The sequence below is a fragment of the Neofelis nebulosa genome, chromosome 10, assembly GCF_028018385.1.
Source record: "Neofelis nebulosa isolate mNeoNeb1 chromosome 10, mNeoNeb1.pri, whole genome shotgun sequence".
Taxonomy (NCBI): domain Eukaryota; kingdom Metazoa; phylum Chordata; class Mammalia; order Carnivora; family Felidae; genus Neofelis; species Neofelis nebulosa.
This window is the reverse complement of record NC_080791.1, coordinates 113664401-113676800: the sequence shown is the minus strand read 5'-3', so window position 1 is coordinate 113676800 and position 12400 is coordinate 113664401. Positions and strand designations below refer to the sequence as shown.

Genomic DNA, 12400 nt, shown 5'->3' with positions numbered 1-12400 from the left:
GCCCGTGCCCCCGTAGGCCCAGGCGAGGCGGGCCCCGGCAGGTCTGGGGGCGGGGAGGGGCGGGGAGGGGCGGGTCCCGGTGCCGGGCCCCGTGCGGGCACAGGCTGTCCGGAGCCAGGAGGAGGTGTGTGGGTGAGCGCCCGGGGCCCGGCTGATAAGCGGTGCCCAGCCTTGGCACCGGCCTCCCCGCCTTCCCGGGGCCGCCGAGGCTGCTCCCCTGCCCCCCGCCCTCGGCGGAGCAGCGCCCCCACTCCCACACCTGTGCAAACATCCGCCCGCCGGCCGGGAAAACGGCCCCTTTGTGCCCAGCTTGGCACCGGTGCCCCAGCCCTCGCCGTCAGCTGCAGCCCCAGCCTCGGCCACCGCGGGCCCTGGCCCGGCCATTGTTCCCGCCGGGCCCTGCGCCTCTGGGCCGCCCCGGGCCCCCCGCCCCCCGGGGGCTCCGGGGCAAACGGCTCCCATTCATCGCCGCGGCTGCCCCTGCAGCTGTCCGGGCGGGAGCGGCCCCCGAGCCTTGAGTTATGGGCTGTGTTCCTGGCGCGTCGCGGACAAACAGAGCTCAAGGAAAGCGAGACGGGGCCGGCCCCGACTGGGGCTTTGAAGCCAGTGTGGCGGCCTGTGACTGCGCCCGGCAGTCGCTCCCGACCCGCTCCCGAGGCCCGGCCCCGCTCGCCTCTCCGGTGGGGTGGGGGGCGCCGGCCCGGCCCCGAGGCGCCCTGTCCGGGACGGGCAGAGGAGGGGGTGCCACCAGGGGCCACCCCGGGGGGGCGGAGGGGGGAGGGCGAAGGCTGCTGGCCGTGCTGGGGCGGGGGGGGGGGGGGTTCCGGTCCCCACACCGGGTCCACCTCACTCCCCACGGCCGGGCCGGGGGCTGGCCAGAAGCCAGACCCGCTTCTCAGCGTGTCGCGGGCCAGAGCCCGTGAGGGGGCGTCTGGGCCGCGGGAGTCCGGCGGGTGGGTGGGAGAAGGGCTGTGGGTGCCACGCGGGCGGCCCCGGGTGTCCTCAGCACGGAGGTCCAGCGGTGTCCGTGGTACGAACGAAGCACGGACGGGCCCGTGGAGCGGTTCCGTCCGTGGCCCCGAGGACAGTGGCTGTACCAGGCTCCCGGGGCGGCTGTAACCAAGTCCCACAGACCGGGGCGCTCAAAGCGTGAGAGACGTGTCCTCCCCCAGTCTGGAGACCAGAAGTCCGAGATCAAAGCCTGGGCAGGGCTGCGCCCGCCACGGAGGCTCTCGGGGAGGGTCCTTCCTGCCCGTGCTAGTTTCCGGGGGGTTCGGGCGTCCCCGCGCTGGTGGCCGCATCTCCTGCCTCTTGTAAGGACACTTGTCGTTGGCTTGGGAACTGCCTGGATGAATGAAGCAGGACGATCTCAGCTCGGGATCTTAACGTGACCACCTCGACAGAGGCCCTGTTTCCCAAGGCACTCCCATTCCTAGGGTCTCGCGGACACGAACGTTGGGGGGATGCTATTCCGCAGCCCGGGACCGCCGTGTGCCGGCCAGACTTCACGAGAAGTCCCCTCGCCTCCCCCAGCCCCAGTCCCTAGGTTGTCCAGCGAGGGTGGCAGCTCAAAGGCTGCGTGTCTCCCCCGCCCCCCCCCGTGCCCCCACGCCGGGTGGGGACGCCCGGCTCTGGTGTGCAAGCCCCCTCTTCCCCCAGGTGTGGCGCCCCGTGCCTGGCTGCTGAGGTGTTTGGGGAGGATTTAAGACCTTTTTCTGTGCCCTTGGAACAAAATGCGTTTGTTTGTGTTAAAGTTTGAGTGGAGGGAAAAGCCGTTTTTGCAAACACGGGCTCCTCTGTTTAGCGCCCGGGGGTCTCTAAAATCGGGAGGCTGCTGGGCTCTGTTTACCCCCCGCGTCTAAATTTAGAATTTAGCGCAAAAACGCTGGAAGCCCGTCCCTGCGTTTCAGCCCGACCCTTGCCACTCTCGGCAGCTGGCGGCTTCAGAGGGGTCCGGGCTCCGGGGCTCCTACATCCTGGTGGTGTGAGGTCACAGGGGTCTGGGGGCTGAGGAAGGGCCTGCGTGAGGACAGGACCCCCCTCCCCCCCGAGACGTCCACGTGCACCTCATCTGAAGCTGGAAAAACCGAGGCCCTGGGCCCCCCAGGGTGGCAGGCCAGGCCCCCAGCCCAGCACTCAGACCCCACCCGTTCCAGGCCTCGTTCTCTGCTGGAGCTCTCCGCAAAGCCTGAGGGTGCCGTGCAGCTGGGAAGCGAGGTCCGCGGGACCCCAGGCACAGACTTGTGCCCGTTAGACATCAGGTAGGGGTGAGCGTGGTGGGCTCTGGGAGCCTTCCCCAGGGAAGGACCCGGACAGTGGGTTTTGCAGGATGCGTAGGAGTGCGCAGGGTGAGCACATCTTCTTGTACTCGCTGTGCACTGGCTGATCCCTGGGGAGGAGTCCTCACGTGACCTGGTAGGCCCAGTGAGGGTGGTACACGGAATCGATCTCTTCTTGGGGCGGGGGGTTCAGCTCATGTCAGTGAGGGTAGGAGCTTTCCAGCTTCGGCCCCAGGGAGAGACACGTGGTCAGCCTCAGGAGACAGGAAAACAGGAAGCCGTGGTCAGGAGCGGGGGGCAGAGCCACACGTGGAACTGCATCTCAGCCGCACGGCTGACCGCGTGTGCGTCCTGGTACAGGTCGCCCAACCTCCGTGAGCCCATCTGCAAACTGGGTACAAAATGCGGGCCTCTGGCCACAAACTGTGGGAGAAGCCAAATCAGCGAGGACACGGGAGGTCTGGGGCCCCTGGGGCCCCAGGCGCCCGGCGAGGAGGCAGCGGAGGCGGGCTGCACATTGTGGGGGCCTGTCACCAGCCCGTGTTCTCTGGGCTTCCCCCAAAGGCAGACGCTTGCGACAGACCCTTAGCAAGCTAACTCACGCTACGGTGTTCATGGCTGCCGTGATGCCCCAGTCACACCCCTTAGTCCTTCTGCCTTTGAGAGTCCTGCTCCGCCCCTGACCGGCTCCCCACCTCCAGCACCTTCCTCACAGGATGGCCCCTTTCCGTGCATGTGTTTTGGCCTCCCGGAACCCCAAGGACCCCCACGCTTCTGATCCCCATCCCAGGCCCTGGGCCAGTCCCACCGCAGGGAAGGGGCTCGGGAATGAATGACGCCCTTCATCGGGCCTGGTGGCGGAGACAAGGAGGGCGGGCCACGGAGCGCACAGATGCCTCCTCAGCTGCACCGACGAACTGGGTCCGGGGCCAGCGAGCACGTGACTGGTCCGGTCCTCAGTTTCCCCGTCCATAAGATGGAGGGGCCGCAGAGTGGCTCCGAGGGCTGACGTGGGGCTCTCCGCGGGGGCTGCAAGCCCAGGAGGGCAGCAGATGTGTCTGTGGCCCGGAGCGCCAGGGTTTCCGTGAAGGGGAAGATACGCTCACTGAGAGGCTCTGATCTGCGTGGGTCTGGGTTTGTTTATTGAGTCCTTCCCACGGAAAGGAAGCCTGGCCGGGTGGTTCCCTGGCCCCCGCATGCGTCTGTCCCCTCCACGACCGCTTCCCGCCAGCCGGGCTGGGGCCCCACAGGGGCTGGTGCCGGGCGCACCCTCAAGACAAGCGCCCGAGAAGCCTGCTGCCCGAGGTGTCCCGCCATCCACCCGGCCCCCCACTCGGTCTGTGACTCTCCCGACCCCGGCCGTGTCCTTGCAGCCTCCTCGGGGCAGGCTGGTGGCACAGCGTCCGGCCCGGGGTTTGCTCTGCAGCCTTCCCGGGGTCGTGGGAACGTGCCCGCTCAGTCACTTACCAGAGGTGAGGCCTCGCGCACCGTGACTGCCCTCTCGGCCTCAGTCTCCCCCTCGGTAAGATGGCCCCTACCTCACGACACTGTCACAGTCGGCCAGCGGTGCGAGCCCCTGAGTGTACCCGCCAGCGTGGTCCTCACGCCTGCTCGCGGACGGACAGCCATGACGTCTCCGGCGGGCAAGGCCCGTGGGGTGGCCGCGGGCCACCCGCCTCCCCGGCAGATCGGGGGTTTCTGGGCTGGCCCTCCCGTCTCGCTGGGGGCCCACAGGGCCTCCCGCGCCAGGGCGGAGTGTGTGTGAGGGGAGGCTTCCAGGTGTCTCCACGTGTGAGCAGAGACACAGAGGCCAGCACGCGCCCCCGCGGCGGCTTCCAGAGGCCGGGGACAGCTCGGTCCCCTGCCCCCACAGGCCTGTCCCCGGGGCCACACGGCCCTGTCCCCAGCGGTCATGCTGGGTCCCCCCACGTTTGCGGGCCCGGGCGTGCACATCTGCCCCTGGCGCGCCCCGGTCAGGGGTGCGTGGCAAGCGCTGGGCAGTTAGTACCCTCCCGCAGCTGCCCGTGTCTCTGAATTCGGGGAAAAACAAACAGCTCTGTGGGGATGGGCCGTTTCCTCCAAGAGCCGAAGGACGTCGTTAACTTGACAAAGCAAGTCTGTGATGGGGTCTGAGAGGCGTGTGCCCTCCCCAGGGTGGGGGATGCCCGGTCGGGCACTCCTGATCTCCGCCGGCCGGCCGGTCCCCAGGAGCCCCAGCACCCCAGACGGCGCAGGGCCAGGGAATGGCACGAGGGGGCCGCCCTGCGGGGTGCGGGCGTGGGGGGACAGGGCAGGGGCGGCCTGGACGGCCCTGGGGGCTAGTGGGGCAGGGTCCCCGGAGACCCTCTCCCCCAGCAGACAGACCTCACCCCGTCCGCAGCCCCAGCTCTGCCTTCGCTCCGAGCACCCGGGCCCTCGGCGCAGGCAGCTGTGGGCCAGGCCTCACACATGGGGCGCAGGCCTTCCGGGGAGGACGGCCCGCAGCCGAGGGGCGGCCCCCGTACCTGCCAGCTGACTGTCAGGCTTGCCCCTGGCTCCGCCCCGCCGGTACCCACGCCGAGGCCCAGGCGTGCGCGGCCCGCGTGCAAGTCCCGGAGCGTGGAGGGCTCGGCGTGGGCGCCGGCCCCTCCTTACGTGCCCTCGCTCCTTCCGAGCGTGCGTGAGATGCTCGCACGCGTGTGTGCTGTGCCGCCTGTGTGGGGGGCACGTTTGTGGGCACGCACCCACCTCCACGGGCTCGGCTGGTCCCTTCGAGGGGCCGGGCGGTAGGCAGCTCAGTGCGCTTGGTGCTCGCGGCAAGATGTGTGGTTTTGAGGGACGGTGACGTCGCAGGAGGCCCAGGACCACGGCAGGCGCCCTGGGCCAGGCTCCACAGCGGCCGGCCCCTTCGTGGACGCCCAGTGCTTGTCTGGACCCGCCGCGTGCTGATGCGCTCGCTGGTGCCACCGGGCCTCCTGCGCCGTGGCCCCTCTTGCTGCGAGAGGACACATGTGTCCCTGCCTGCCTGTGGCCCCTGGGTTCCTCCTTCCGTGCCCCGTGGCTGGTGGAAGGCACCCACCGGGGTCCCGGGACGGACGGCGATGAGGCGGACCTCGCCACTTCCCGCCTGGGCCTTGCTCTCTGTCGGAGTCTGTTAAACGGGCCTCCGGGGCACCGGCCCTGCGTCCCGCCTTCCTCTGGGACTCCTCCGGGCAGGATGTCAAGTGAAGGCCCCGCCCAGACCTTCCTGGTCCTGCCCTGGGCCTGGCCTGGAGGCTCCAGAGGGGAGAGGCCGGGCTTCCCAGAACGGACTGGCCGTGACCACAGGGCCGGCACAGGAGGACCTCAAAGGCAGAAGGCCACGTGGCCACTCTGGGCCACCGAGCCTGCTGCCGTGCCGTGCCGTGCCGTGCCGTGCGGGTGTGAGGCCCCAGGTCCCCGGGCCAGGCTCCTGCAAAGCCCACGGGCGGCCCCAGGCCCCAGACGCCAGGCAGGCGGGGCAGCCAGGGCGCGTGCTCACGTCCTGCAGGATGTCTATTCAGGCTCACTCCGGAGGCCCCAGGGGACAAACCTCAGAGGCAAGCAGGACGCAAGCCTGGGGGGCGGGGGCGGGGGCGGGGGCGGCCCTGGGCCTGTGGGCCCACCGCAGGCTCTGCCGGTCGGCTCCCCCACCGAGAAGAAGGCTCGAGCTGCGTCTGGTCCTCTCGGAAGAAGGGCGACTGGAACATCTGGCGCCCGGGGCGGCGTCAGGAAGCGAAGCATCATCCCCGTCCGGGCTCCTGGTGCAGGACCAGCCTCAGTGCGCACTTCCGGCCTCCCGGGGGCTGCGGCACGGCGACGTCGGTGGCCCGGGGGGCGGACTCCTGCGGGCTGGGGCAGGCCCTCCCGTGGGGCGGGCCCCCTGGCCGTGCGTCTGGTGGCAGGCCCCCTGCGCACGCCCGGGGACCCGCTTCCCGTGAGGCACCGGGTCTGGGGGACCCCGGCCGTCTGCAGGGCTCGCGCCGGCATGGTCTGAGCCTCGGCCGTCCCGGTGGTGGCGGCTGGAGCTCCGCGTCTGTGTCGGCAGAGTGGTGGGTTCGGGCCCGACGGTCACCCGTCCCGAGGCTCTGGGCCTGACCGCCGCCCCCCTGCACCTCCCGCAGGTCACGGTCACCACCATCGGCTACGGGGACAAGGTGCCCCAGACGTGGGTCGGGAAGACCATTGCCTCCTGCTTCTCTGTGTTTGCCATATCCTTCTTCGCGCTCCCGGCGGTAGGTGCTGCCGCCTCCTCCGGGCTCCCGGGCGGGCAGGGTCCCCCCGAGAGCAAGCCCACTCACAGAGGCCCCTGGGAGTCCCCTGCCCCCGCTGCTCCTGGAGGGTGCTTTGCAGCAGGTGTGGGTGGAGGCCGGTGGGGCGCGGCCGGCGCATTCGGTCCAAGGGGTCTCGGGGAGACACCGACAGCAGCCTCCAGGCGAGGGCAGAGGCGGAGTCTGTGCGCCTGGTGGGGGCGCTGGTTCCCTTGCGCGGTGGCCTGGGCCCCGCTTTGACCCATGTCCTTCCGAGCAATCACAGATCACGAGGGCCACACCTTCTAGCTCCCCGAGCGCGTGGAGGTGTGCGTGTCACATGTGTTTGGGGCACCTGCTGTGTGTGGTGAGCGTGCGTGGGTTGTGTGTGTGCTCTGTGGTCCCCTGCGTGTGTCACACGGAGCACGTGTGCATCTATGTGTGTGCGTGATTGATCCCCTGTGTGGACGGAGAGCTCCCTCCCTGACGAGCCGGCCCCATCCATCCCGTTGGCGATCCTGGGGAGGGGGCCGCCTCCTGCCCGAGCCAGCGCCCCGGTGCTGCCCCGTGTCCCCAGCACCTGTGCCCCACAGGCCGGGCCGGGTGGTGGCTGCCTGCGTGGACGCGAGCCCCCGTCTCTGCTCCTTCCCAGGGGATTCTCGGCTCCGGCTTCGCCCTGAAGGTCCAGCAGAAACAGAGGCAGAAACACTTCAACAGGCAGATCCCGGCTGCAGCCTCTCTCATTCAGGTGACGTGCCTCCCGTCCTTAACGTCCGGCCTGGCATCGGCGGGTTAAGTGCAGGCTGGCGTCCCTTCTGGGAACCAGGAACTACCCTCGGCCACAAAGCTCACGAGACCTTCTTGCTACGGGTCCCTCTGGAACACAGATGAGCCCGTGCTACCACACAGACACGCTCGGGCCTTCTGGGAAGCGTGGGCGATGCCGACAGGGTGGGCACGGGAATGCGGGGCGCCCACCTCCCTCCCTGGAGGTCCTGTTGGAAGAGTGGGTCCTGGGGGGGGCGGGCCAGGGGACAGGGATGTGCCCTGGCCCGTCCCGGGTTGGGGTGAACTTGCTGTGGGCCCCTCACCTTCCAGCCACAGTGGCCTCCTTTCGTGGTCACCCCCCTGCTCGGCACAGGGCGAGTCTGGGAGGGAAACCCCAAGGGTCTAGGGCCCTGCTTGTGCAGCACGGGTACCTCCAGGGTATTCCCCACATCCCACGGGGCTAGGGACTCCCAGGTGACAGCAGGTGAGGCCTGGCGAGCCGACAGCACAGCCACACTCTGGGTTCACAGGCCCCTCAGTACCCAACGGGGACCCAGAGGCCACTGTGACAAGGCCTGGGTGCTGGAAGAGACAGAGGCTAAGAGCGGCGGCGGAAGGAGGGTGGCCTGGAGCCCCTGGATGCTCAGTTCTGTGACCCCAGGCTCCCAGATACACCAGAGGACGGCTGGCTCTTAATTTAGCGGAACAAAGACTTAGGCCGAAAACTGGGTCCCAGACGGTTACCGGCCCCTGCCCGGGGGCAGAGCAGGGATGAGCGGGCTCAGGTCTCGCCCGGGGAGCGGCTTGGCGGGGGTCCTGGGGCACAGGCCCTGTGGGTGTCCAGCCGTACATGTGGGGACCTCAGCCACACCCAGTGCCGAATGCCCCTCAGGGACGGTCCTGGGGTCACCCCCGGGGCCCTGGTCTCCTTCGCCATCCGCCCCGGGCAGGGCCCCCTGCACAGGCAGCAGCCACCAGGTTTCGCTCAGCCAGGGGCGCCCCCTCATTCCTCTGAAGCCCTTCCGGACCCTTCCGGAACCCACCGTCTGGGGCCTGGACGGTGGACCTGGACGGGAAGGAAATAGCAGCCGCAGCCATAAAGCCGAGGGGCCGGGCCCCCTCAGGCCTGGTTTTACGGCCCACAGCTTCTCCTTTCGGGGAGACCATAAATCAGGCCCGTAAAACCAGCCCGGGCCGCCGTGGGCAGGCTGCCGGCGGGAGGGGAGCACGGCGGGGTCCTGGCGGAGCCGGTGCTCGGGGGTGAGCACCCCTGTGAAGCCCGGGCTCGGGTGCTGAGCTCGAGGGGTGCGGACACGTCCGCCACGGCAGGACTGGGGCCCAGAGGAGGGAACGCGGACCGGACCCGGGCGGGAAGCAGGCGGCGGCCTTACGTTTGTGGGGATGGTGGGACACAGAGGTGGCACGTGGCCGTGGAGGGGCCAGGCCTGTGGCCGTCCCCTGAGCGTCCCGGGCAGGGAGGGCTGCTGTGTCTGTCCAGGTCCCCATCCTGGGTGGTGTCACGGCCTCCCACGAACCCTGCCAGCTCCCCTGTCTGTCCCCTGCTGCCTACCCGGACATGGCATGTCCTCCACTCGGATCCCGTGCAGTGGTGTCCCCTCCTCTGGGTCATTCCTGTGTGGCGGTCGCCACGGGCATCTCTCTAGGATGTGGGTCCAGGGCTCCCCACGGCGGCAGGCCGTGCCCGGGCTCCGGGACCCCATATGTGGGCCTCTGGGAGGGGCCCGCCCCCCCACACCCCCTGCCCCCCTGCCCCCCTGCCTGGTGTCCCACAGGCCCCGGGTGTCCTCAGTGTCTGTGTCCGTCCCTGCACCCGCCGTGCGTGCCCGGAGGAGAGGCAGCCGAAGGGTGTCTGCGTCTGCGGGTGGGGCCTCCGTGGCGCCCGAGCCATGGGTACCGGCCCGTGGGTTAGGCTGTGAGCCGCCTGGCGCGGGAGCAGCCCCGGGAGGTGGGGGGCTGGCACGCAGGCCAGGGTGCGGGCGGGCCCGGCGGCTGACCGCGTCTCCCCTGCACTTGTTCAGACGGCGTGGAGGTGCTATGCAGCTGAGAACCCCGAGTCCTCCACCTGGAACATCTACGTCCGGAAACCCACCCGGAGCCACACCCTGCTGTCCCCCAGCCCCAAGCCCAAGAAGTCCGTCATGGTAACAGCCCCCACCTGCCTCCTGCAGGGATCCCTCATGAGCGGGGGGTGGGGTGGGGGGTGGGGAGGCCCTGGGGGCCACGGCTGCTGGCCGGGGTTCGGCCCTGGCATTTCAGTGGCGCCACATCAGGACACTGGTGCCACTCTGGGCCCTGGGGGTGGGCGCCTGTGGTGGGTCCTGCCACCTGGGGGTCCCCCTGGCTCGGGGCCACGTAGGGCTGGTGCTCCCAGGCCAGGACTATGGGAGGCCCACAGGGGGCGCCCCCGGGAACAGGACGGGCTGGGTTCTGGCCAGAGGTTGGGAACAAGGCTCTTGAGAGGGCCCTGATGTCAGGCTTTCTGTGCCGGGGACAGCGGGTGCTGGTCAGGACGGAGGTCTCTCCCCAGCTCGGGGAAGTCGGTCTTCGGGTCGTGGTGCAGGGGGCTCGGGCAGGCTCTGAGCAAGAGCGTCACGATGGGGCCAGTGTGGGGACTGAGGGGGGCACCCAGGCCTCCCGTTGCCAGCCGCCCCTGACGCCTCTGCACTCGCTGTTCCCTTGCCAAACACCCTCACCGGCTCCCACACCTCCTCCTCCACGTCACCTTTGCCGGCCCCAGCCTGTCCCCCCGATGGCCCCCACCGCGTGCCGGAACTCCCGGTGGCCACAGCCCTGGTCCCCACGTGCCCGCTTGTATGTTTACCTGTCCGGTTTCCCGTCCGCCGGCCCCTTCAGCCCGAGCCCCCAGGCAGCGCCTGTGCCGAGCCCCCCACAGCACCCCGTCTGCTGGCCCTGAGGCCTGGCTCCCTGGCTGGTGCCCTTGGGGGCTGCTGAGGGGTTCTGGGGCTGGGGACCCCCGGGAAGCGCCAGCTTACTGCTCGTGGTCTTAGGTAAAGAAGAAGAAGTTCAAACTGGACAAGGACAATGGGGTGAGTCCCGGAGAGAAGACGCTCACGGTCCCCCACATCACATGCGAGCCTGTGTCAGAAAAGCGGAGGCCAGACCACTTCTCCGTGGACAGCTGCGACAGCTCTGGTGAGGAGCCTTCGCCCAGGGTGGCGGTGTGGGGACGGGGATGGGCGCTCAGCTCCCACTGACCTGGCGTCCGCCCGCCAAGGCCCTGCCCTCCCCCCACAGACCCCACCCCGGAGGGACCCTTCCTCCGGCTCTGTTGCAGACTCTGGGCTGCGGGTGCCGGGCCCCGCCTCGGTCCCACTGTGCGGCCAGTGCCCCATGCCGGGCAGAAGGGAGGTGGCCCATGCGTGCGGACCCCCCGGTCTTGGTGGGGGGGGGGGGGGCGGGCGTCCCGAGCCAGCGCTGCGTGCCCGCGTCTGTCCTCGACACCGTGTGCCTCTGCTCGTGCGTCACCGCCGTGTGGGTCTCTCCCTCCTTGGACCTCTTCCCGGCACCCACCAGAACGTGCTAGCACATTGGCAGTCGGGAGGGCAGTGTCACTGTCTTAGACGTGGCAGAAGGGGGACAAGCGTATATTGTTCCTGACCCTTTGTGCTTACGGGCGCCTGGCCCGCCAAGTGCTTGGTTCTCGGGCGGCTGACCCCCGGTGTTTCCTCCTGCATTTGGTCACAGTCCCCTGGAAGAAGGGCAGAAAGTGTTCCGGAAAAGGGCTGCGGCTGCTGCCTGCTCCTTGGGGCTGTCGGTGGACCGGGCGGGGGCGCCCACCCCGCCGGGCACCGGGCCACCGTGGCCCCGTCGCAGGCTGTTGGGATTCCGCTCTGGCCTGAATTTGGCCACATCGCTGGTGAGCCCCCGGGACGCGCTCCCCGCCGCCCCCCGGAGTGGGCACAAGGAACAATTGTGCCAATGAGTGCCCGGCGGCCCCCCCAACTCCGGATTCAGGGGCAGGACCATTGTCGCGATGCAAATGGGGGCTCTCTGCAAATGCTAATGGGCAGGTCGGGGTGGGTAGAAGCCTCTCGTGCTGTTTGCTGAGTGTGGAACCGTCCATTCAGCCTGCTTGCTGTTATTAAGTACCCAGTGCCGCCTGCAGAATGTTAATGAGGCACGAGTGCAGGGACAGTCAGGCACCCTTTGTGGGGTGCTTTCGCAGGGAGTCTTCCTTTCCCGCCAGCACGAGTCAGCCCAGCCCGGAGCCGCTGTGTTTCCGGGGCCTCCGCTGTGGGCCCCGAGTGGCCCCCAGCCTACGGGCGGTACCCGGGGCTCTCGAGAGCCCTGGTCAGGGGAGAGGGGGCCTCATCCCGGCCAGGGCCCGCAGCCCCAGCCCCCACATGGCAGGGCACAAGCAGCCACGCTGAGTACCCCCCCACACACACACCGGCCGCACCGAGGCCTGGCGCCCGAGCCTCGTGCCGCACCCCTGCACACCCCGCCCTCCAGGCTCCCGTCCGCATTTCTCGTGCAGGTTCCAGCCCCCGGCTGCTCACGCTGTCCTGGTCGTCAGGACCCTGCTCCGTGCGCGTGAGGATGAGGCCCCGGGGCGAGGCGGGCCTTGGCATCAGGCAGGAAGACACGCGGGCGTCTGGGGCACGAGCACCCGGCTCGGCCTGGTTGGGCCCGCAGGCTTCCTGGAGGAGGTGGTGTTAATGCTGAGTACAGCTGGCCGGGGAGGGGGAGGAAGGATCAGCGGCTGTGATGGAGTTGCCGTGGGGGAGCAGCCACGCTTCCGGGCGGGATCACGTCGTCGCCCGCCACCTGCACTCCTCAGGTGGGGTGGGTGTGGGGCCTCCCTCCTGTGGAGAGGCCCACGTGGGCTCCTGCCGTGCTGACCCTCCTTCCTAAGACGGGAGAGGTGCCCAGGAGCCTGCGGGTGTCGGACGGGTGCTGAGAGCCCACGGGGCAGGCGTGGCTGCGGGCAGCCTTGTGCCCTCTGAGGCTCGCCCAGGAATGGCACGGATGGGGACAGGGCAGGACAAGCCTCGGGCCAGGCCAGCGCCTGGAGTGACGTGGTGGCTGTGGGGCTGGGGGTCAGAGGAGTCAAGGCCAGCGGGA

General features: G+C 69.6%; 1 protein-coding gene across 10 annotated transcripts in view; it reads left to right on the top strand.

Moving 5' to 3' along the window:
• Nucleotides 1-12400, top strand: part of KCNQ1 (potassium voltage-gated channel subfamily Q member 1) — a 320665-nt gene that overhangs the window by 83375 nt on the left and 224890 nt on the right. For all 10 annotated transcript variants that reach the window (XR_009250165.1, XM_058690019.1, XM_058690021.1 and 7 more), the window contains 4 exons: nucleotides 6401-6511; nucleotides 7179-7274; nucleotides 9334-9456; nucleotides 10324-10468. Coding sequence is in view for 9 of the 10 variants with exons in the window: in XM_058690019.1 (XP_058546002.1) it covers nucleotides 6401-6511; nucleotides 7179-7274; nucleotides 9334-9456; nucleotides 10324-10468 (475 nt within the window). In the remaining variant the exon portion in view is untranslated. The remainder of the gene's footprint in view (nucleotides 1-6400; nucleotides 6512-7178; nucleotides 7275-9333; nucleotides 9457-10323; nucleotides 10469-12400) is intronic.